At 40.0% G+C, this 23063-nt stretch overlaps 3 protein-coding genes across 5 annotated transcripts; all 3 read left to right on the top strand.

Moving 5' to 3' along the window:
• The first annotated feature begins 256 nt into the window (after positions 1-256).
• Positions 257-7944, top strand: pgghg (protein-glucosylgalactosylhydroxylysine glucosidase). Of its 2 annotated transcripts, none has more exons than XM_069708247.1 (14): positions 257-301; positions 1005-1267; positions 1371-1581; positions 1662-2097; positions 2181-2300; positions 3614-3745; positions 3816-3927; positions 4682-4754; positions 5202-5338; positions 5429-5562; positions 6278-6373; positions 6447-6544; positions 6636-6859; positions 7530-7944. In XM_069708247.1, exons 1-14 carry the CDS (start codon positions 261-263, stop codon positions 7604-7606), a joined length of 2154 nt encoding a protein of 717 aa, XP_069564348.1. In that variant the 5' UTR covers positions 257-260; the 3' UTR covers positions 7607-7944. The 2 variants fall into 2 exon arrangements, with proteins under 2 accessions (XP_069564348.1, XP_069564349.1); XM_069708248.1 differs by lacking the exon at positions 257-301 and adding an exon at positions 310-511.
• An 817-nt stretch (positions 7945-8761) lies between these two features.
• On the top strand, positions 8762-19233 carry incenp (inner centromere protein). Of its 2 annotated transcripts, XM_069708245.1 has the most exons (21): positions 8762-8963; positions 10065-10213; positions 10330-10440; positions 10559-11178; positions 11298-11361; positions 12164-12233; positions 12360-12474; positions 12577-12607; positions 12711-12798; positions 12919-13059; positions 13467-13484; positions 14739-14848; positions 14956-15076; positions 15164-15271; positions 15603-15763; positions 16488-16608; positions 17055-17138; positions 17689-17724; positions 17990-18055; positions 18189-18345; positions 18532-19233. In XM_069708245.1, exons 2-21 carry the CDS (start codon positions 10074-10076, stop codon positions 18705-18707), a joined length of 2538 nt encoding a protein of 845 aa, XP_069564346.1. In that variant the 5' UTR covers positions 8762-8963; positions 10065-10073; the 3' UTR covers positions 18708-19233. The 2 variants fall into 2 exon arrangements, with proteins under 2 accessions (XP_069564346.1, XP_069564347.1); XM_069708246.1 differs by lacking the exon at positions 13467-13484.
• Positions 19234-20172: 939 nt separating this feature from the next.
• fth1b (ferritin, heavy polypeptide 1b) lies at positions 20173-22685 on the top strand. Its single transcript, XM_069708244.1, is given in 6 exon segments — positions 20173-20289; positions 21498-21601; positions 21708-21819; positions 21822-21853; positions 22103-22228; positions 22332-22685. Coding segments are annotated over 5 exon segments (531 nt in total). The 5' UTR covers positions 20173-20289; positions 21498-21499; the 3' UTR covers positions 22491-22685.
• The last annotated feature ends 378 nt before the right edge of the window (positions 22686-23063 follow it).

The raw sequence follows: 23063 nt of genomic DNA, 5'->3' as shown, positions 1-23063 counted from the left end.
CTGCCTCGACCAAGTGCTCCTGCTGTTTTAATTGTGAATATGTGAGCATCAGATGGAAGCCATTTAGGTCCTTGACAAGACTCTCAAATTGATGTTGTTTTGCACAATACGAAAACTGCACTTAACATTTCAATAAAATCCAGTGAGCATGCGCCCCCACCTATTGACCCACTGTGCAGCTGGAGTTTTACACAAATTTATCCTCCACATTAAATCCATGCCAGGTTTTTTATAAGACCAAAACCAAGTCCAGCTTTTCTATGGAGCACAAAGAGCTGAAAGGCCTCCCCCTACAAATGAGGTAGTTGATACAACTGACTTGGATCCACTTTACCAACCATTTTTTACTTCTTTGCCGTCACTAGATACACAATTCGAGCTCATGAGCTGTTTTTAACAAGTTAAGCCGTAAAGAAGAAGCGGTTTGGGAGCTTCTCTAAGTTTTTCCTGCACTGGTTTTTTCCCGCATTCCTCTTTGTTGCAGAAACAGATGCTTCTTCTTCCTGTTCACGTGAGACTGAAACATTCCAACTGTGGTACTGTGTTTAAAGGAGTTATGCAGGATGTCTGTGCAGACCGCTAGTTCGATCACTTGCATTGTATGAATAACGTCAAACTAATTCATGATTTCAGACAGGCTTAATGAGGAAAAGTATAGATTCCATACTGCTTTTGTTTTTGAATGTCTTACTTTTTATAGATTTAGTTTAGCTGCCTGCATGACATCTTAACGTTACATTTGGACACATCTTGTGACACAAATGCGTCAAAGTCCACAGTCTACAAATAGCCTTGACTTACACGAACCTGTGAAGAGTTTCACTGTAAAAAAAAAAAAAAAAAGTATTGAATTGTAAGTGTGATATATTTTAGTTCTGCTGTCAGAATATGTTTTCACATCATATGAGTAAAATAATTCTTCATTCAGCTGATGACCTCCTCTGCCCCCAACGCGCTGACTACACTAAAAATGCACTTCTTGGTTTGATTTGATCCTTTTTAAGTGAAGATCACCTCCTCGCCATGTCCTGTGACTCGGACCCTTACATCTTCACCTCTGACACTCTACCAAGTGACCTCCGCTTCCTCCCTCCTCTCGCCAATGGGCTTCTGGGCTGGACGGTGTACAACAACATCATGCACATGGGGGGTGTTTATAACGGTGAGGGTGGGCGTTGCCACAGAGCAGATGTCCCCTGTCCTCTAGCCGTGAAGATTGAGGTAGAAGAACCTGCCCGACACACCTACAGCCTGAACACCCACACAGGTAGTCTCTGCAGGGCAGGCGACCTTTCGATTGGCCGACCTGCTGTCTCATTTTATCTTATGGGAAAAATCATCACATCTAACTGTCTTCTCTTCCCATCCAGGCATCTTCACCCACACTCTGAGCTCAGCTAGTGTAACTGCCTCACAGTCTTTGTACTCTCACCGGTACCACTCCAACCTGATGGTGATGGAGATTATGTTGACGCGTCAGGTGACTTCACAGGAGCCAATCACAGTTAAACTGGTCAGTTCATTCACACCTCACAGCAAAGACATCGTTTTCAAGTCTGGTCCTGATTACAAAGGAGGAAGGTGAGGTTAACAAAAAAAAAAAAATCACTATACATTTCAAGTACAGACTATTAAAGTCTACATTACCATCTCTCCCTCAGCCACATCCAAGGAGAGACGACCGCTGCTGAGATCCCAGGAGGTTCCTGTCCCACAGTGCACCTTATCTGGACCACTGTACCCTTGACTCTGACGTTGCTACCAGAGCAGAGCCAGGCTCGCTGGGGCTTCATCCTGGTTGTGGCCAACAGTTTAGACTCAGCTGAGGCCAACTTTGATGAGGGCCTGAATCTGATGGCGACGGGTAACCTGCGTCCATCTCACGAGAAGGCCTGGAAAGAGCTGTGGCTGCAGAGCCAGGTGGAGGTAGTGGGGTCAGAGAGCCTCTGCAAGGCCCTGATTGGTTGCATGTTCTACCTCCTCAGCGCCTTCTCCTCCATACATGACACCTCCAACTCTTTTGGTGGAGTCAGTCCAGGTGGGCTGTCCAATGGTGGGGATGGTCAGGACTACTGGGGACATGTTTTCTGGGACCAGGTGAGGCTGGTGGCAGCTGATTGTAACCTATGTTGTTTGTGTTGTATGATGTATCACATAATGACCCTCCCTCCCTGTGACAGGATATTTGGATGTATCCTGGGATAGCCCTCTTCTACCCGAAGCTAGCCCGAGCAGTGCTGGAGTACAGGGTGGGGACCGTAGATGGTGCTAAAGACAACGCCCAAAAGCAGGGCTTCAAGGTATGATGGTCCACAGGGGCACCCCGGTGTCACCATCTTAGTTCTTTTCTTCTCTTCAACTCTGAAGCAGTGAAAGCAGTGTGGGGTTAAACACTACACACTTCTTGATAATGGTGACCAATCAGAAAAAGAAAGCTAGACCATTTCTTGTTGCCACATCACCAGTGGGGATGAACTTGCTGGACCCAGCCAAGAGGTTGCAGCATGTAATAAAACCAGTAATTGTCATTTACAATGTACATTTACATTTACAGTATATATGGGAATGCACAGCGTATATATTCTGTTTGTGTATGGACTAAACAAACAAAGATGGCCTAAATTAGAGGATATTGTTACCTTTTGTACAGATCAAGGTGGTAGACTAATTATCTTCTGGCTCTAACCCCATATTTAGCATACAAATGTGAAATTGGTTGGCTAGAAAGTGAACAGGCATATTTTCTGAAATGTTGGACTGTTCCTTTATATCTTCATCAACACAAAATAATCTTAGTAAACATAAAGGTAGGATACATAAAGAGTTTATACTACTAACATCTATTACATTCATTTAACAATTACATAGAAGGTTGCTGTTTGAGCAACATTTGTGGAGAGACATATTTTTGCAATATCAGACCTTAAATAAGCACCGAGGATCAGAGCAAATCTTTGTAATATTGTAACTTTCTGAGAATATGATACATGTTAATTAATTTCAACAAATTAATTTCTTCTTGATCCATTTGAACTGATAGAACTCATTGTGATTGTGTAAAACAAACTGTGGTTCCAACAGTGAAGGAGGAAAATTATGATATACTGGATAACTAGTGAAACCTGGTATTCCTTCCTCCCTTATTTGGATAGTGATCATAATCTTAATAGTTTTTGTTAGTCTTGGTGCATTTAAAGTGAAGTGGAACCTGAGAAGAGGGTTTCTCGTTTATATTGTTTGTACTGTTTTTGTTGTACATTTTTGCTTTTTTTGTGCAGTTTTTCTTTTCTCCAACAAACAATTCAAGATAATAACTTCCCCAAACAGAAAACTTGCAGATAATGTTCCAAAAACAGCATTTTTTTTTTTTTTTTTTTTGCATGGTCTGTTTAGTGGTCAAACTTGTGGTTGTAATGATTTCTGTAAAACTGCAGGATGGGTTGCTGGTAGCAACCAAATGTTCAACTGAACCACCTGCAGGTAAGAAATAACAGCAGTGTTATAGAGGACATATTTCAGCCTGATACTGTGTTAGAAATTGTGTGGGTCTAGTATTTATAATAAGAATGAGACAGTGTCTGAGTCTTCTAAAGAAAAGATGCTATCTTTACAGGGACTAAAGTTCCCATGGGAAAGTGCTGTGTCGGGCAGAGAGGTGTGTCCAGAGGACATTTATGGACAACAAGAAATTCACATCAATGGCGATGTCACTCTGGCCTTCCAACACTATCTCTACCTCACCGAGGTACGCTCGTTAATCCCACCATCACACTGTCTGACCCTTTTGGTGGTGTTAACGAAGCCCTTTGTTGCAGGATCTGTCCATGTTCAGAGAGGGACAGGGCAGTGAGGTGATCTACGGTGTGGCTGATTACTGGGTTTCCAGGGTAACATGGCACCCTGATGACCAGAAATATCACCTCCTGGGTAAAGACCATTATTATACTGAATTTATTTAGCTTCAAATGAAATCTTTAATGGAAGCATCTGACTTTCATTTGTCTACTACCAGAAAAAAAAAAATGTAAGCATCTTGAGTCCTTTATTTTATTTAACCTGTCTAATCCTTTATTTTTCCTTCCAGTTTGAGTCCATGCATTTTACTCATTAGACCTCCCTGATGCACAAACACTGTATCCTTTGATGTGTGTTGGTGAAGTTCATAAAACAATTAGGTTTTATTCCCAGTTATAATAGTGATCGTTAACAAATTTGTACCTCTTATTATGAGCAAAATACTTATACAGAAGTATAATTTCTCTAAATATATCACTGGTAGACCCTTTAATACAGGTACACAATATCATAGTTCTGTTAATTAAGGTGTTTTAGTTACTTTTGTCTGTCTGAGGAAAACATCTTCCAGGTAAGCAAGAGGAAATAAATTGATCTGGTCATGTGACCTTTCCAACTAGTCACATGACAATTAAAAATATGAATCAGGATTTTTTTTAATTTTTTATTTAAAAGTTTAATTTGTTGACTAAAACCCAACAACAACACTTCCAGAAACACACCGTCACAATAGCGGACCAGTGGGATTAAACATATTGAATTCACACAATTTATATCTTTGTTGTAGCTGTTCAAATGTCTTATTACATGCATGCAATTATTGTATGGTGTGATTTATATTATATTTGATAATTATTACCAAATACTTCACTTTTGTTGCATTCAGGTGTCATGCCACCTGATGAGTATTACTACAATGTCAACAACTCTGTGTTCACAAACACAGTGGCCAAATTCAGGTACTCGTATTAGTGTAAACATATCAAATCAGCATCACTGCACTCAATAGTGCTCACACTGCTCAAATAATGTTACTGTACATACGATTGACTTTATATATGCTGCTTATCCCGTACATGCGACCTTACATTTGCACTCATTATTCTCCAAGTCTGTCTACTTCTCTTGGATTTCAAATTTTCACATGCATAACTTTTGAGCACCGTAAGCTACACTGTCCATTAATGTACATCTTGTAAGGTGTAGCATCACTTGTGCTTTCACTTTTCCTCCACATATCTGTAAATAATACTACATTTTCTACTTCTGGTTACATACTGACTGCATTTCATTGGCTTTATGTCTGTACTCTGCACAATCACAGTAAATTTGAATTAACTCTACTATCACTAGATGACATGTCAGTATATGAATACAGGTAATACAAATCATCTCTCATTTGTCAGTCTCCAGTTTGCTGTAGAGTTAGCCGATCTCCTCCAACATCCAGCACCAAAGGAATGGCAAGAAGTGGCTGAACACATCAAGATACCTTTTGACCAAGAATCCCAGTACCATCCTGAGTTTGATGGCTATATTAAAGGTTAATGTTTGTACCTTTCTGACACCGACCTACATAAGAAAATCAAACATTTGTAACATGACGGTAGAATGTCTTCGGTTTGTCACACAGGTCATCCAGTGAAGCAGGCGGACGCAGTGATGCTGGGCTATCCTCTTGGACTGCCAATGTCCCTAGAGGTCAGGAGGAATGACCTTGAGGCTTATGAGCCGGTAACAGACCCTCAAGGTCCGGCCATGACATGGGTAAGAAAGATACTTAGTACTGCTGAATTAACTCATTCATCCTTGTTCAAATAGAAGCAATAAAGTATGCAATGAATGCAAATTGCACCCTCACTGTTCATTACTGTCAGAGATGTGATCTCTACAGCTTTAAATGGGCTGGTCTGACTCGTAGCTTATTGTGTGTAGCATTTGCAAGTTAGCCAGATATTGAACTGATATTACTGAATTAATTCATGTTTTTCCTTTTTGTACTCATTTTTAGCATTAGGCACTATACTATTATTGCCATTTGTGGTTACAGTTAAGCAAAAGTTACATAGTCCTGCTTTAAAATGTCAAAAGTAAAAATGCATTAGTTGTAAGTCGGTAGAGCTAATTTCTATCTACTCTATGTTGGCCGGGTGTTTGAATAAGTTCATCGCTAGTTTTATATGCATTGTCTACTACAGTTGTTGGACAAGTGTTGCAAAGTAATAAGTACAATATTTACTGATGAAATATTAAGTATTATAAGTATTGAGTAACATAAAGTCGTTTATATACAGTACTTGAATAAAGTCCACCAATAAAACTGTGACTTCTGATTAAAAATACAGATATCATTATTCAAATGGGCATAAAAATAAAGACCTGCTTGTTGTTCACTTACTTATGTTCTGTAGTGTTTCATTGCATTGTGCCGGTTGTTTTGTTACTTTACATTTGCACCAATGCTTATGCTTTCATTTGTCAGGGTATGTTTGCTATCGGCTGGCTGGAGCTGGGAGAGGCTGAGAAAGCTCAACATTTACTTGAAAAGTGCTTCAAAAACATCCAGGGACCGTTCCAGGTATCCTTGTGACTCCCACACAAACATAACAGTAACATGTAATCAGTAAATGAGTGATTGCCTCTCCTCACAGGTATGGAGTGAATCATCAGATGGCTCAGGTGCAGTAAACTTTCTCACAGGCATGGGAGGTTTCCTGCAAGCTGTTCTGTTTGGTTATACTGGTTTCAGGTCAGTCATTATTCCTCCCACCACACAGCAAAGAAACACTGCAGCATGCACGCAGCGATGAAAACCTTCACATCCTGTGTTTATGTTCCAGGGTTCAGAAGGAATGCCTGGCCTTTTCCCCACTTCTTCCTAATGACATTAGTGAGCTATGTGTTCGAGGCGTGAACTACCTGGGCAGCCAGATGGACTGGTTGCTGAGGGAAGACGAAGTTTGCATCATCTTGAGGGAACAGGCAAGCAGTGATGGCAACACTAAGCCCTGTGATCTACAAGTTGTCCTCAAGGCATCAGGAACTAAAATCCCCCTCACACCAGGTAACGCACAAGCTAGGACATGAAATTCTAACTTTCGATTCCTGTTCTGCTGAACATTTAAAAATGAAAGTTATATAATGTATTAATAATAAAGAAAAATAAGATACTTAATTAACCCCGGTGGGGAAACTAGAGGGTTCCAGCAGCTTACATAAGGGATAAACAAACAAAGTATAAACATAGAAATGTATTTTTAAAAGGAATATAATGAAATATAAACAGAGAAATTATCTAATGTACATATGTTTAGATATACAACTGTTAGAAAGTGCAAAAAGTACCAGACTGTAGCATTAATAGAAGGGTTGCAGAAGAATAAATGTCACAGTTGCATAACGACCGAAACAATGAAACCGGCAATTATTTTCATTGCTGATTGCAGTGACCATTCATTACAGTGGCCACATGTTCCATTCAGAGAAGATTGGGGAATAGCTGCAATCAAAGCATTGAAAGATGGTGAAAGATACACTCTTCAGCATAGCCTATACTGTATATGTATGCAATGGCAACAGTTATGGAAAATATAAAGCTGCTGGTTTGAAAAAACAATTGTTACCCAGAGGAATTTAGTCTCTCAACAATATGATTTAAGTTTGCTATTAATAAATATACTTTTATGCAAACCTGACCCCAATCCAACCTCACTTGAAAACATTTTTATTTTCAGGGCAGCCAGTAACTTTTCCTCGAGAGCCCGGGCGTGTTTGTAAACTGATGTCGACATCTTCCTGCTGGCCTTTCTGAAACTGGAGCAATGACCGTTCTAAACATCCCATTTGCAGAGAATTAAAAACATGTTTTGTGATTTGACATTGAACGACCTCAAAATGTATCAAAATCAATAAAAAAGGACAATATGAATTTAACTTTATATTGACTATAAGCAGGACCACAGAGCAGGACCACAAATAACCATACAATGATTTAAAAAATATGAGTGCACTGTTTGTTTTGATTTAATAAACAGAAAAATTCCAAAAGAAAATTCACGAGTGCTTGCTCTACTTATTTGTTAACACAATGGAACTTGCCTCTGGCTGGCAGGCTCATAAAAGACCACATTAAATGGGATATAATACCAACATGTGTTGCCTGTTTTTTCCCCTTTTTAAATTTTTTTTTTTTATAGAGAAAGTAAAGGTAAAATCTAAAAGGAGAAGGTTTAATCCTTTTCATTTTTAAACAGTGAAATACAAACATCTCTTGCACTTTGTTTAAATTTTTTTGCATTATAGGGAAAAAATTATATAAAACACAAGAACTGTGGTACAATAATATGCCACATCACGAAATCATAAACCCGCTTTATGATACTATATAAATAGGTAGTAGATAATAGTTTGTGGCTTTATTACAGGTCTAAAAACAGCACAGTACAGACTTGTCTACCTTACTCTGATGAACTGGACCCCCACCTCCGCCTTTGTTGTGTGATACATGGCTTCAAACATCCTGTGGAGGTGTTTCCTGAGGGGACACAGCTACATTTTCAGTCTGCAGAAGAGGATGGGACACCAAAGCAAAGAGAGATCAACACGTTTATCTACATTTAAGAGAAAAAAGCTAATGCCTCTCAAATGGGCCCAGGGTGGATATACTTAGGGATTTAAAATATATGTTTTTTGCGTTTCACTGACTCTACACACGTACACAGACGTGCACGTGACTGAGTGCCGTGGGCGGAGCTGAAGAAATCCTGCCACAACACCGATTGGTCCATTTAAATCTGAGAAGCGCTGAAACCCCGCCCTAAATTACCTTCGGGTTCGCACGATTTGTTTTGTCCCCGTTGCCCGCCTCCAGCTCCGCACCGTGTCCCGGTATTGATCTCCGAGGTTAGCGCCGCCCTCCCGGATATCGCGGTCCTCGAATCGAACAGCTGTATTCGTCACCGAGCGTCCGGATTGGCTGGAGAGGTTTGAACGCGTTATAAACGGTTTCAGCGGGTCGGACTGCTGCTGTCGTGCGGGACGATCAGGTTGCGAAGACTCGGCCCTCATTTTACTTTACGTATTTTCGCTCAAGTATGCGATAACGTAGCTTTTAAAACCAGCGGAGCAACGTGCATCGCGTTTATTTGTCTGAAACGTGGACATCGAAGGTAAATGTTTTGAAGTTTAAAGTTAGTTTACGTGATCAACGTTAGCCGGATAACGTCGTAACGAGCGGCTAAAACGCTCAACTAACTCCGTTAACTAAACTGATTGTGTCTCGGAGTAACTGTCACTCCTGTCTTGCGGTAGTTTCTATCATTATTTGACTGTTTTATTGTTGTTTCCGCGTCGATATCGGTTGTTTAATGTTGGCTAAGCTAGCATGTTACTTTGGAAACGTCTGCTGCCCTGAACTCTCACAACACAAAGATAACGTGAAGTTGTTGCCTTTTTAAAAAAAAAAATATTTCATTGTAAACAATGTGTCATTGCTGCTGTAGCTTAAGGACAACAAACAGGTTTTTCATCTCCGACCACATTGTTGTTAAATAGGCTCCGTACTTCTCCTACATCCGTCCGCGGAAATTGACACTGCGCATGCGCACGTAAAAGTTTAAAAACAGGGTCTGACAATGAAACACTAAAATATAAGATGACAATCAAAACTTTATGGAAGGATAACGTTGCTTTGCAAATTGTGCTTTCATACAATTACTATTTAATATTCTCAGTCTACATGGCTTGTACAAAGTCTTAATATTATGTAAAGTTGTCGAGCTGTGAACCCAGAATAGGCTGCGAATAGTTTAGTAAAGTTGTTTGTTTTTGTGTGGGGGACATGAAATGATATATACTTATACTGCAGGGACCTTTTTTTCACCACAACAAAAGATGGTGTGATATTAAATGCGTAATAAATATCATCTACGTAAAGCACCAATTATAAACATTATGTTTTGTTGTCAGTTCAGATTAAAATAAACTGCACCTCTTTCCATTTTCCACTTTGAAGATACCAGTTTATTTGTTACTGGTGTCCTTGGCTGTCAAGGTTTGTAGGTGGGTTGCAGACGAAGTTTGAGATTCTGTAGTTATTGATGAATAAGTGGCTTTTGTTGACTTTTCCGAACTACTGTCTAGGGGGTTAAATTGAAGTTGGTTGGTATAGTCAGGCTAAAAGGCTAAATAGATGTATGACTTTCATCTTGCGTGTCATCACATGTCTGGCCCATCCTTTCCTGATCTTAATTGTGCAATTTCTCCCTCAGGCCGTCACCATGAACTCCGTATTATCATCTGTGCGTTCCCTCTTGCAAATGTTTGACAGCAAGGCCCAAGACTTCATCAGTGAGATTGATAATGTCCACAATGTTTGGCTCGAAGAGATCCAGCAAGAAGCCAATCGCATGTTCTCAAGGTAGGCTCGAAGTAATATTAGTGAAATATTAGATCCAATTTTACTTATCTTTCTCCTTTCACAGTAATTGTCTTTAAAAAAAAAATTCTGATGAAGCTGTTTCTATTTTATTTCAGAGATTTTAATGCAGAACCAGAATTGATGCCGAAGACGCCGTCACAGAAAAAGAATAGTCGCAGGAAGCGTGTATCTTTAGGGCGTCAGGAGGAAAACCAAACAAGGCGAAGGTTTGTTGATTTTATTAGTTTTACTAAAGGCCAAATCTTCTTTTCAATTTCTTCAAAGTGGAGCAATTTAACACGTGTTGTCCTTGTAAATCTAAACGAGTTTTCCTTTCCCGTCTAGATTTTCAAGGGGAAAGCGCAGTAACCTTCGTGACTCCTCCATCCAATCACTGAACTTCATCGCTGAAGAGGAGCCACTTCCTCAGGCTTCCACCTCTGAAACCAGTCGCACCACACAGCCCAAACGCACCACTCGCAAGAAAAAACAGACAACGCCTGAAGTGGAAGAGGATGCGAGCCTGTCACCTCGTGGCGGCAGTCAAACTGAAGAGGTGCAGAACAAGAAGCCAGAGCTGGCTGAGGAAGAAGAGGAGGACAAAAGTAATAAGGTGAATGGTGCTGAAGCCAAACCCGATGACACTTGTAACGCAGCCCTGACTCCACCTACGATACCTTCACCAGAGATTGTTGTCAGGATTTCCTCCGCAGACCGCTTGTCTGCCGAGCTGGCTAAAGAGCCGAAGCCCTCTCCTGGCCGTACAGCTGCCAAGGTCGCAATAGCTGGAGCTGCCCAGAGCTCCAGGCGAAGCGCTGCACGATGCTCCCTCAAGCTGCGTCACTCGCTGGCTGGCCTGCGGCACAGTAGGACGCAGGAATCTGTCCGCCGTACCTCACGTCGTTCGATGCTGAAGAAGAGGGTGACTCGCATGGGCAACTCCACATGTAGCAGCAACATCAGTGGTGAGAAGCTAACCGTATTTTCTTTATAACTTCACAGATGCAACATTTTTCCAAGTTCTTCCTCACTTTGATTCTCTTCGAGCTCTGTATGATATCCGGCTGCTTCTTTCATATTGTAGAGGACTCTTGCAAGGACTCTACAGAGGAGGAGGAGGAGGAGAAGATGGAGCAGGATGGAGAAGTGTGAGTGTTCTCGTCTTTATGAATGTCTTTTTCTAACAATATAGGGTCATTGACAAAAATTAAGGGAGCTTATTTTACAGCAAACATAATCACATGCCTTTTTTTTTTTTTTTTTATAACATTTAACCCTAACACACCATATACATAAGAAATTGTCTTAATAATGAAATGCATAATGATTTTGTAGTGGGGACTTAACGAAGGACGGGAATGCCTTCTGCTTCATGAATGCCTTTCAAACAGCTTAGTCTGATCATTTCTTTAAGGGTTGGAGATTTATCAAATCTAAATACAGTATTAAATCTGCCTAGTTATGGGAAACCTTAGTGATGTTGTTATTAATCTGTGGAGCTATTTCCTAATGAACTATAGTGCCCATATTTTTTTTTTAAACAAAGAAACATCAGTCAGTGCAAAAGTGTGGCTCAATGATTTGTTTTTAATAGTTTTTGGACAGGAATGGCACCAAGCAATAAAATAAGCAGGTGTTGTTGTTTATAGGGTACATTCTGTTGTTTTGGTCTCATGAGATTTGTTGACGGTCATCAAAATACAGATGATCACCAGAGTTATCTTTAAAAATGCTCTTGGTTTTTGGTAATGTAGGGTTCGGGGAGACATCGATTGTCAGGACTTAATAGGCCCACATACTTTTTTGACATTCGCACACCCTAATTTTCTGGCTGGTAGATTTATCTACATAACCTCTCCTGAGCTACACATTACTGCCCTTGAATTCACTGATCTGTATTTATTTTAAAGTGTCTCTTACCTGTGTTTTTTTATTCATTCATTGCTATAGCATGTCAGAAGCTGTTCCAGCAGACACAGTTGATAATGCTGCACTTGAAAAGTCTAATGAAACTCCAAAGGTATGAACATTTTCCTTTGTCTAATTAAAAGGGGCTTACTTTGAAATTGAATATATTGTTTTGGTTTCTGATCAGCTGTTGGGTTTTTTTGTGTGTGTTTTTTTTTTTTTTTTTTATAAAACACAGACTCACTCAGCTGTTGAGCGCGTTACTCGTTCTGTGGCTGCAAACTCTCCCAAACTGGCGCCCCCAGCATTGTTCACTTCTGAGCTGAAAGTGAGCACTCCTAACAATCGGGCAGGTATGGGAACTCTTCATGTTTTTAACTGGTTCCTTTTTAATCAAGTTTTGGACTAAAATTCAACTTGTGTGTGCTAAATTCACGTTTCCATTTGTCTTTCAGTTGTCCCTGAGAAGCGACTTACTTCCCAGAGGTGAGTGCTGTGTGGGACAGAGGAGGGATGGTGGTATTTATTAAAAAAAATTATGTCTGCAGTGATGTCAAAGGACTTACAAATGTTTTTCCTCTGTCTTTAGGCCACGTCACAGCACTAAACGCAAAGCTCCAGGTACTGCAGAGGGAAGTCCCACCAAGAGGTTCTCTCCTCCCAAGAAAAGCCAAAGTGTAAGATGCAAATAAGAAAAAAAAGAATATTAGAGGACATGTATATTTTTTTTCATTTCTGATATGTGGTATTTTTGATGAAATGGTCATGTTTGGAATTTCTTTGTTCTTGATGCACAGACCATCAGGCCCAACATGAGATCATTTCTCCACACCGTCCAGAAGAATCAGATGCTGATGATGACTCCGAGTTCCCTCGGCCGGACCGGTATGATCAAGTCCTTCATCAAACACACCACTCCTCTTAAGGTTGATGCTAAGGTACGTTATACCCCTAATACATTGTAAAGTAATGATATTCTTGTAAATTTTCAAAGTCGGCTTCAGTTGTTAGAAATAAAAATACTTCCCAGTGAATATTGAATAGTATGTTTGCTTAAAATGCCCCTTACTAGCACATACGTGGTATTGCAGTGAATTGAAAATGATCTTTAATAATTATTCAGGCTTATTATGACAAATCATGTTGTGTACTTTTTACCAGTGAGTGTCTCTAAAAACAGAATTTTTAAGAACATTTTAGTGCCGTGACAAAAATTGAATTCAAACTTTAGTATTTGATGATGTGAGTGTTTTTTCATTTAAAAAAAAATATTGTGGGTCTTATTTTTGTTGAGTTATGACATCATGTGGTTCTCTTATTTGGATATCTTTTCTCCCCTTCTCAGTTGAGCATCGGTGTAGTGGTAAGTGTAATGTTGAAACACTGTTTGTGGGCACTTGCTGGTGTGTAATACCCCGCTGTGAAACTTGAATGTCTCCTCATGTGGCACACTCGAGATAAGCCCCTTTCCCACCGTCACAGTTTACACTTTTGTGCTCTAGTCTACAGCAGAGCTGAAATTCAGGCTCGAGCAAAACACCTGTATAAAATTACTGAAACAGTGAAATGCTAAGTAGACTGTGTGCGTCACTTTTCAGGTACAGAAAACAACCAACTAAAACCATATTACAGTGATTGAATAATGCAATTGTACAGAGTCCATGTGTGGAAGGGGCGACTATATAGTCATTTAACCATCAACCCAAACCGTGCTTGTTAGTTGATGGTGTTTGTGACCCCGAGTGTCACTAATGATCATTCCTTGTAGTCTTATAATCTAACAAACTGTCAACCACCTGAACTGGCTGTGTAACATCATTGTGTGTTGACTTTGAAACATTGTGACCAGATGTAAAAATCCATCTTAACCTGAAGCTCTGAGTGTCAAGTCAGTTGTATACAAACCTGGTCTCACTGTTGGTGACTTAAGATGAACTGGGTGAGGCGACACAGGAGGTTGAGTCCTTGTTCTCTTTCAGGGAAATCAAATTTAGCTACTCTTGGTCTTTAGACACTGTGGTGGTGCGTTGGTTTCTTGTTTTTGTATTTAATATCATGTATACAACTGTAGTTGAGCTTTACGTGCTGACACAGCTCGTTTAAAACAACACAGCATCTATAGAGCATAACTTTCCAATGAAATCACTTGTTTTATGCTGTCAAAAGGTGGCTGGAAATGTTTTTGTTTTTTTTATAATTATTTGTCAGGCAGCATGTACAAAAACCATAAATCTCACATAATGAAAAGAGATATATTGTACCAGATGTAACGTGTAACTATTTGTAGATCCTGGTCAGGCAGACCGAAAGCACTTATATAAGTAATGAAGTCGTTTGCTTCACTGTGCCGATCTGTCTCTGCCGTTTAATAATTTGAACATAAATTTGATTGAACCTTAAAGACCTTGAAAATAAGTTTTTAGATGGATTTCTGCTTCTGTGTTTGTTTGAAGCGGTGTTTTTCTTCATTATTACACTACACTTTGGATTATTTTGATGTTCGCTCCCTTTCACATCACAGTATCTTTATATTAACTTTTCTGACATGAGTGTCTTACAGTTTTTGGTACCTTTTTTTTCTTCTTTTTTTTTTTTCTTGTTTTCTATATTTTCTCAGACAAAAGAGCGTCTCAAACTGGAGGCATTTAAAAAGAAGCAGGAGGTAGAGGACGAAAGAAAGAGGAAGATGGATGAGGAAAAGAGGAAGAAACAGGATGAAGCTAAAAGGTAACCAACCATGCAACATCTTTCAGAGTTAAGCCATTCTGACTGAAACAATTCGGTACCTTATTCATCCTTATCTTTTAAATTAACTTTTAAAATGTATGTTCCAGGAAGAAGGATGAGAGGTTAAAACGAGTCTATGACGCCAAAGTAAAAGAAGAGCTGAGAGAGGAGGAAAAGAAAAAGAAGATTGAGCAAAAAATGGCTCAGATGGATGAGAAAAATGATAAGGTGTGCAGCTGGTGTGGTGGCTCTAGATCTGTATATTTAGACTGAACCATTTTGTCTGATCTCTTGATGCTGTGAATCTCCACACAGCGTCTGGCAGAGGAGAAGGTCAAGAAGAAGGTGGCCATAAAGCGTCAAGAGGAGCTGGAGCAGAAGAAAAAGTTGGAGGAAGACGCCAAAAAGAAGATTCAGCAAGCAGTGAGACAACGCTCTTCTAGTTTATTTGTCGAGTTTGACTTTTTTGTCACCAACGTTTTTTCTTTTTTTTTCCCTTTGGTGCACACTGGGGATGTCATTATGCAAATCAATCCTTTGCAAAGAATTATGTTGCTAATATAATGATTAGATGACGGCTGCATACAGCACGGAGCTTAACGTTTACCCAAACCGCTGCCAGAAGGCTAGCAACCTGAGAAACCAGGAAACCTCAATGATAAATTTGCAGGAGAGTTATTTAGTAACTTTACGGTGTTTGCCGTTACACATTGCAACTCCTCTTTCCTTATGTTGTGTGGTTTTTAACTTCCAGGAGGAAGAAAAGCGGCAGCAGGAGCTTCAGGCCAAGAAGAAGGCTGAGGAAGAGGAGCAGCGAGCTCGTAAGCTGGCTGAAGCTCGCAAAGCGCTGGAGCTAAAGAGGGAGCAGGAGCGCGAGAGGGAGCTGGAGAGAGAACGACAAGCTGCTGCTGAAAGGTCATCCGTTGTTTCTCATAGCCCAAACAATGGGGATGGACACCGAGGACACACACGGTTTCAAATAGATACTGAATACACCAGGAGCATTCAATACTGCCGTCGCTATTTGAACGTCATTTGGTTTTTTTTAAGCTCGAATAACATTCAGCATCGTCGTTTGCCCCGCATTTAATCATCCACTGATGATGACGGCCTCATTAGTGTCGTGCTGCTGTCGCCATTGTGTTTGCGTTCTTTGGACACTGGACAGGTCCAAATGCTAGCGGGGATCACTTTAACAAAGCTCGGAGAAACCCCCACAGCTTGTGTGTGTGCTGGTGAAAGAGCCTCCAAACTAATGGGACGATATGCTGCAGTGTATATTTGTGGTGTTTTGTCTTGGTCCTCCGGTGGTTCTGCAGCCAGTTCATCCTCCCAGGTTGTTGGGAAGCTCTCCACTGCCCAGATTAATGCAAACAGTTGACTCAAGTCAGTTTTACACTTATTATCTGACCCCAGGGTTATTAACAGTTACAAGTTGCAGCGCCAGTGAAAGTCGAAGCACCAACATTAACTTGGTGCTGCTGGCTCTAGTGACGTCGTCGTCCTCTTCTGTTAATATTCAGTGACTCTCTGCTCTGAAATGTTCCTGTTTATTGAACTGAAACGCAGATCGGTGAAGACCGTAAGATATGCATTCATTCCAGAGTTTGTTTTCACGACTTGATGCGTGTTTTTGCAGGGAGCGAGTGGAAAAAGAAAAGGCTCTCGCTCTGCAACGTGAGCTGGAGAGGGCAGCGAGAGGGAAAGAGATGAGAGAGCTGGAGGAGGGGAGGAGGGCGTTGGAGGAAAAAAGAAAACTGGTAAGAAAATACAATTTTGAACCCACATGTCTTAAACAAGCGTCCGAGTGGTGATATTTTAGCAGTTTTAAAGCGCAGGAACATCATGTCATCAACATATCAAGTTTAAACACCTACATTGCGAGAACACAGACACCCAAGTCTGTCTGTGGCTTCTATTTGTTTGATGTTGGGTCCAGAGGGATGTAAAGGTGATTTAGGTATCATCTACTCCTCCACCTTTCATACAGATACTTACTTACACCTGCATTGTTTCAGGGGAACATAACAAGCATTCTTGAAACATGTTGACACAGTCTAGAGATCATGTTGATTAATGTCACAGTTTCAGATGAGAATATATATTGAAGTAAATTGGTATTTCTTTCATGCATTTTAAAGTTTTCAGAGTTTGTTATTCCAGCTGCTCAGCTGTCTGGTTGTTCATGAGATTTTCGTTCCACCAGGAGGAGCGGCAGAGGCTGGCTGCAAAAGAGAAAGCTGTTAAAGAGCTAGAGGCTGCTCAGCAGAGAGGGGCTGCTAACACACAGGTACACTGACAGTAGGATATAATACTTCACTTGCACAGTTAAACATTAATGAAAGCTGAATCAAAGCTCAGATATTATCAGTTTAAAGGTTCACCCAAATTATGGAAAGATTTTCCTCACTGACACGGGCAGAAAGTTTTGGTTTTATTTATTTGTCCTTATCTATAATTGATCTTTATAACCTTATCTTTATAGAGACTATTTGAAGTGTTAAAACTGTTGTTGGCGTGTCCTGTGGATTATCCACAGTACTTTGGGCGAACAAACTTATTAGAGTGCGTAATACTTTTGCAGCCTAAAACATAAAGCTCCTATGAAACTGAACTTATTTATCGTCTTGATGTTCTTTTTTTTCTTTTTTTTACCCATAAACCCATCAACAGTATTATTTACAACTGTAACCACACATTGCATTTTTTTGGGGAGATATAAAAACAACAATTTCACCACTTAATCAATTATCTCAAAAGTGTACTTTCTGAGGGCATCTTATTAGTAATGTAATAACTAAGTGTTTATTTTTTGTTCTCCCTCCCTGTTTGTAATGAAGACGGCTGCTGTCCTCAATGTGACTGTGGATATGGAGGTAAGAATCTAATCATAGATGGTCACATTTCTCCTTAATCCTTGGATGAACATGTGCGCACACTGGAATTAAAGATCAAGTGTTCTTTGCCTTTTAAATTTAAGACGACAGCAATTATGGTTTGGTATTCACCAATTAATTAGCCACTGGGAAATATCTATAAATTATTGTTCAGTGACCGTGTTGAAATCTGAATGTTAAAAGGACTCCGTGTTTGTCTCAGCTGGTTTGACACATTTTCCACCTTTCCTCTTGATCCTTTCAGCGCTCAGTAATGAGCACGCCTGTAGGAAAAGGGGGTGGCGGCCTCAATGTGACTCACGATATCGAGGTATATTTCAGTGATGCATTTTTTTTTTGTGTGTGTGTGTATAAATTTAATAAATTTCTCTATTTACAAACATGACGTAAATAATTTCACATTAGCGTAAAGCCTCATAGTGTGCTGTATCCTTCTCCTGCAGCTATCCTCACCTCAGTCGTACGACATCACTCCAAAGGGTGGGAACAAACCTCCGGTTATGTCCAAAACTGCAGAGGATTATGGGATGGACCAAAACAGTGACGACTCCACTGATGATGAGTCTGCTCCGAGGAAACCTATCCCGTCCTGGGCAGAAGGTACGTGAATCAGTGCGGTTGTGATGTTCAAATTCTTTAGTATATCCAAACTGCTGTAATGTAGTTGCTCATTAATTCAGTCCTGGAAAATAGTCAGTTATAATGTAATTTATACCATATTGAGTTAATCCCGTTTGCAAGTCACATGCCTGTTTGCTGTTTTTAAACGGATCGTTTCCCTTCCAGGTCACAATCTGCAGCAGATCATTATGAAGCAATACTTCAACCCGCCTGATTTAGACTCTTTCTTTGGAATAGTCGAGCCACCGAAACTGGAAAACATCTTTTACAAGAGCAAGCCTCGATATTTTAAACGCACCAGCTCTGCAGTGTGGCACTCACCTCCTGCTGGAACCAAATAACGTCTGTACACTAATACAGATGTATACACTGCTGTATAAAGATTCATTTTTGAAGGTCTGATTCAAATAAAGTAATGTGTTTTGTTCAGGGTTTTGTTTTGTTTTGTTTTTTTTGTTTTTATAAAATTACATTTACTTTTTAGATTTTAGAGCAAATTTGTTTTGAATATTGTCACTAGTGTGTAAAATATCTTTGACTCAGTTGATTAATAAGCGAGGAAACTGATGTAGTGGTATTGGGGAATTGATAACAAACGTCCACATCTTCATATCGAAGTAGACTTTTATTTTCATGGCATTCATTTTGAGTTGAATGTTTACTTTGTGTGGAGATTATGACTTTCTATTGTAAGTAAGCGGGTGAAACCAATAACCTTAACGATAGTGCAGTCTGATTTTGTTGTACCAGGACAGGAATGCAGCGTGTGCAATGCTTGGGAATATTGCCGTTTATAATATTTGTGGATGCATTTTTATGTTCTTCAATGTCGTGCAGTCTGCCATATTAAAGGTTTGTGCTTTAAAATGATTTTCTCACACAGCTACACCCAGCAATATGACTTTCAGTTCTGTTTCATTAGTCATGTAGGTAGTAAACGGTGCAATATAATTTGTTTGATGTGAAACGTAGGTCATCTCAGCAAAAAGAGCACTGTTTGTTTAATGTATGATTAATAATAAAATAAAGAAAATCTGATGTAATACTTCACATATATGAGGATTAGTGTGTAAAATGAAGTGACAAGTATATGCAAGTGGCTGTACATTGGTTATGGTGAAGAACTTGTTTAATAGCAGTCGTCATTGTCGATAGTCCCAATTTATGTAAACCGAGTAGTGAACAGTGAGTTTGACATGAGATGATGCAGACAAACTGGGGGGTAAAAATATCCAATATGGTAAGTTTACAGGGGAAGCCTTTCTGGTGTGTGCAGCCATAATCCTGTAAGGAGGGCAACATGCTGCGTACCTGTGGTCCCTACTGCTGTGTGTCTTCCACTGGAGTGAACAAAGAGTACAGCAGGGGGCTGAGCACACAGCTCTGTGGGATGTCTTCACAAAATGTAAAGTGCTTTGTTGAAAGTTTTTTTTTTTTTTTTTTTTTTTACAGCTCAGAAACATAAATTTGCATATCTACATTTAAAAGACATGACAGCTGAGCCGACCTCGTCCGCTGAGGAGGGATGCTGAGGTCCAAGCCACTAAAATGAATCTGGTGAGGTTGTTTTGTTCACTGTTGTTGACATGGACGGAAATAACGTTACATCCTTACTAGTGTGAAATCAGAGGCGAAATATACATTTAACGCAACAGCTGACATTTCATAAAAAAAATCTGTCCTCCCGTCACTTGTTTAAAATTAGACCATTTATTAACTGGCATTTTCTCCCGTCGCATACCTTTAACCGCGAACGTGAACGTCGGCGCGACCTCGTGACGTCATTACGCACACTGCGCGCGTACTGCGTTACCGGCCAAATAACGTTTATCTTGCAGGTCGTAGATATCGGTGTGTGTGTGTGTGTGTGTGACCACTACGGCGATCAGATCCTCCTGTGAAACGTGAGAACTCAAAAACCAGGTAGGTTTACGTGACATGTCGCTGCTCAGCATCCCACTTATCTTGTTTGCTGTCACCCTGTCGTGTTGTTTGTGATGAAAGTGATGGAGATGTGATCGTTAGCAGTAACCAGCAAGCGTCAGGAGGTTTCGGTAACTTGGAGCTTCGTTATCTCCACATTTTTTTATTTTATTATTTGATTTTGATTTTATACACTTTATTAATCCCCGAGGGGAAATTTCTTCACTACAGCAGGCAGGATCCATCAGTAAAGTTAACATCATCATTTACCCTCTCATGTTGTGTTGGGCACCATGTTGGCATCATTCATGACTTTAACCCGACGTTTCTTTACATAAACAGGTAAACAATCTTTATTACTTGGACAATTATCAGTGTCGCGTTGAGAAACTAATGAACAACTCAAACGTTTGTTTTCTTATTTAGCTGACTTAATAAATATAAAATCTTTTTGACCTTCTCCTCTGCCAAAAAAATAAAATAATAATAAAAATCAGTAAATAGAAGACAAATTGAGTTAAATTAGTTTACCATTTAACTCTGATAAATAGTCATCCGGCTTGAATAGTTGACTGGCTTGTTAGTCGGTTATTGTGAGATGAAATCATAGACTGCATGAAGGTCATCTGGATCGATATGAATGCAGTCATGCCCTCAAAGAGCCGGTGCACCCTCTTCAGTACACACCCACAGACCGTGGAGTCAGTAGGTCCTCTGAAGACTGCTGGCAGTGAAGTAGATTATCCAGAGGACTTGATGCAGGTAAATGTACTTGTTAAATGATCTTTCTCCAAGTCTATTCATCAGGCAGAAATCTCAAGGAAACAATCAAAACCTGAATGCATGTAGGTCTTTGTGTTGCTAGATTACAGCTAGGTAAAGTGAGGACTTTTTATTTTATTTATTTTTTGCAATTTGAGGCAAGTGACCTTTTGAGTGGCAGCGGATTGATTTAATTCATTGGTCTGCTGTTTGGAAAGCCATTTAATCATTTTAGCAGGTGTTTCACACTGTTCATTTACTGTCAGCGGTCACCGTCAGTCTGTAGTGCATTTCTCTTTGTGTCCTGGGTGGTGGCCCAAGTTTTGCATCAGCTGAGTTCAAGCACCCATGTAGGTCTGCTTATACTTGCATAAAATGCCTCTCCACTTATGTGCTGCCTGACATCTGTTCACTCACTCATTTATTTATTGGTTTAATCTGTACAGAAATGAGTTCACAAATCCGACAAAACTTCCACCAGGACTGCGAGGCCGCCATTAACAGACAGATAAACTTGGAGCTGTATGCCTCCTATGTTTATCTCTCAATGGTGAGAAAAGCTTTCAAGCCAGCAGTGTCGTGATGTCACGTCAAAGGTATTTCTGTGACAGCCGTACAGCCTGCGGTGACAACTAATTATTTATTTTGTCTTTTAGGCCTATTATTTTGAGAGGGATGATAATTCCCTCCCAAATTTTGCAAAGTTCTTTCACACACAGTCCAAAGAGGAGCGTCAGCATGCGGAGAAGCTGTTGAGCCTGCAGAACAAGCGGGGGGCAGAATTTTTCTGCAGGACATCAGGGTATGTAAAGCTACTTCCACCAATTAAAAAAAATCTCAGTGGGGTAGTAAACTAGTTTCATGCCCCTCTTCTATACAAAGAGCACAAAGGGAAAGGGGCATATGTCCATTCTCAGTCTGCAGTCCAAAGGGAAGTCTCCATATTTTCTAGAACCAAAACTGCAGTTTTAATGTGTCAGAAATGCTTTATTTTTTTTATTTTTTACTTTAAACAGACCAGCGTTGTATTGTCATGAATTATTTGTGTTAGAAACCTGATAGAGATGAGTGGGGGAGCGGCATGGAGGCTTTGGAGTGTGCCCTGCAGCTGGAGAAACATGTAAACCAATCCCTGCTGGACCTGCAGAAAATGGCGACTGACCACAATGATCCTCACGTAAGAAGCAGACCTGGACAACGAACACTTATCCGCCATTATCTTTGACAGTCTAATAAGATGCAACATTTGGTCCTTTTTTTGTTGTTGTTTTTTTCCGCAGTTGTGTGACGTCATAGAAACGCATTTTCTGGATGAGCAGGTGAAATCCATCAAAGAGCTCGCTGACTGGATCTCAAACCTGCGTCGCATGGGAGCGCCTCAGAGCGGCATGGCCGAGTACCTCTTTGACAAACACACCATGGCTGGAGAGGGAAGTTAAACTCTGCTCTGCTGGGCGCTGCATGCCAGCCTGACACGTACTTCATGTGATACAAATGACGCTGCTTTATTTATGTTTGTTAGCTGTTTGCAAAAGCCATCGATCGCTCTTGATAATATCTGACTGCAGACTTCAAATGTATGAGTGCGAAATAATCGCAAGATGTTTTATAGAAATAAACACCTTTTAATTCAGGCTAATTTTGTGTTCATATTTCCCTGATCGTTTCAGGGTTTAAATAAATATTTGCATCTCTTTGAGGAACAAGTTTATAGAAGCGGGACGATGCTGGTGGAACGTTCTTAAAGTACAGTTTTAAAATGAGTTAAATTATAGTGACTATTTGTAATAATCTTAAAGAAAAGTAAATATGTTACACAAAAAGGGGTTTTCTGACCACTCTGTTTGGTTTTTCTTGTAAAAAATAGTCATACTTTTGCCTCTAAAAACAGCCTAAGAAAGAACATTGCTCTTTAGTTTAAAAGACATTGTTTCGGATAAGTTTTTAAAAAGCCCAAAAGTTGGAAACTGCTACCAAGGACCACGCTGGGATATTCTTGTTACACCATATAA

This window comes from Brachyistius frenatus, unplaced genomic scaffold, assembly GCF_029030835.1.
Source record: "Brachyistius frenatus isolate BFR_SWC_R1_liver_20210118 unplaced genomic scaffold, ASM2903083v1 Contig_74, whole genome shotgun sequence".
Lineage (NCBI taxonomy): Eukaryota > Metazoa > Chordata > Actinopteri > Embiotocidae > Brachyistius > Brachyistius frenatus.
Note: the sequence above shows the minus strand (reverse complement) of the source record. Positions and strands in the feature narration are given on the sequence as shown.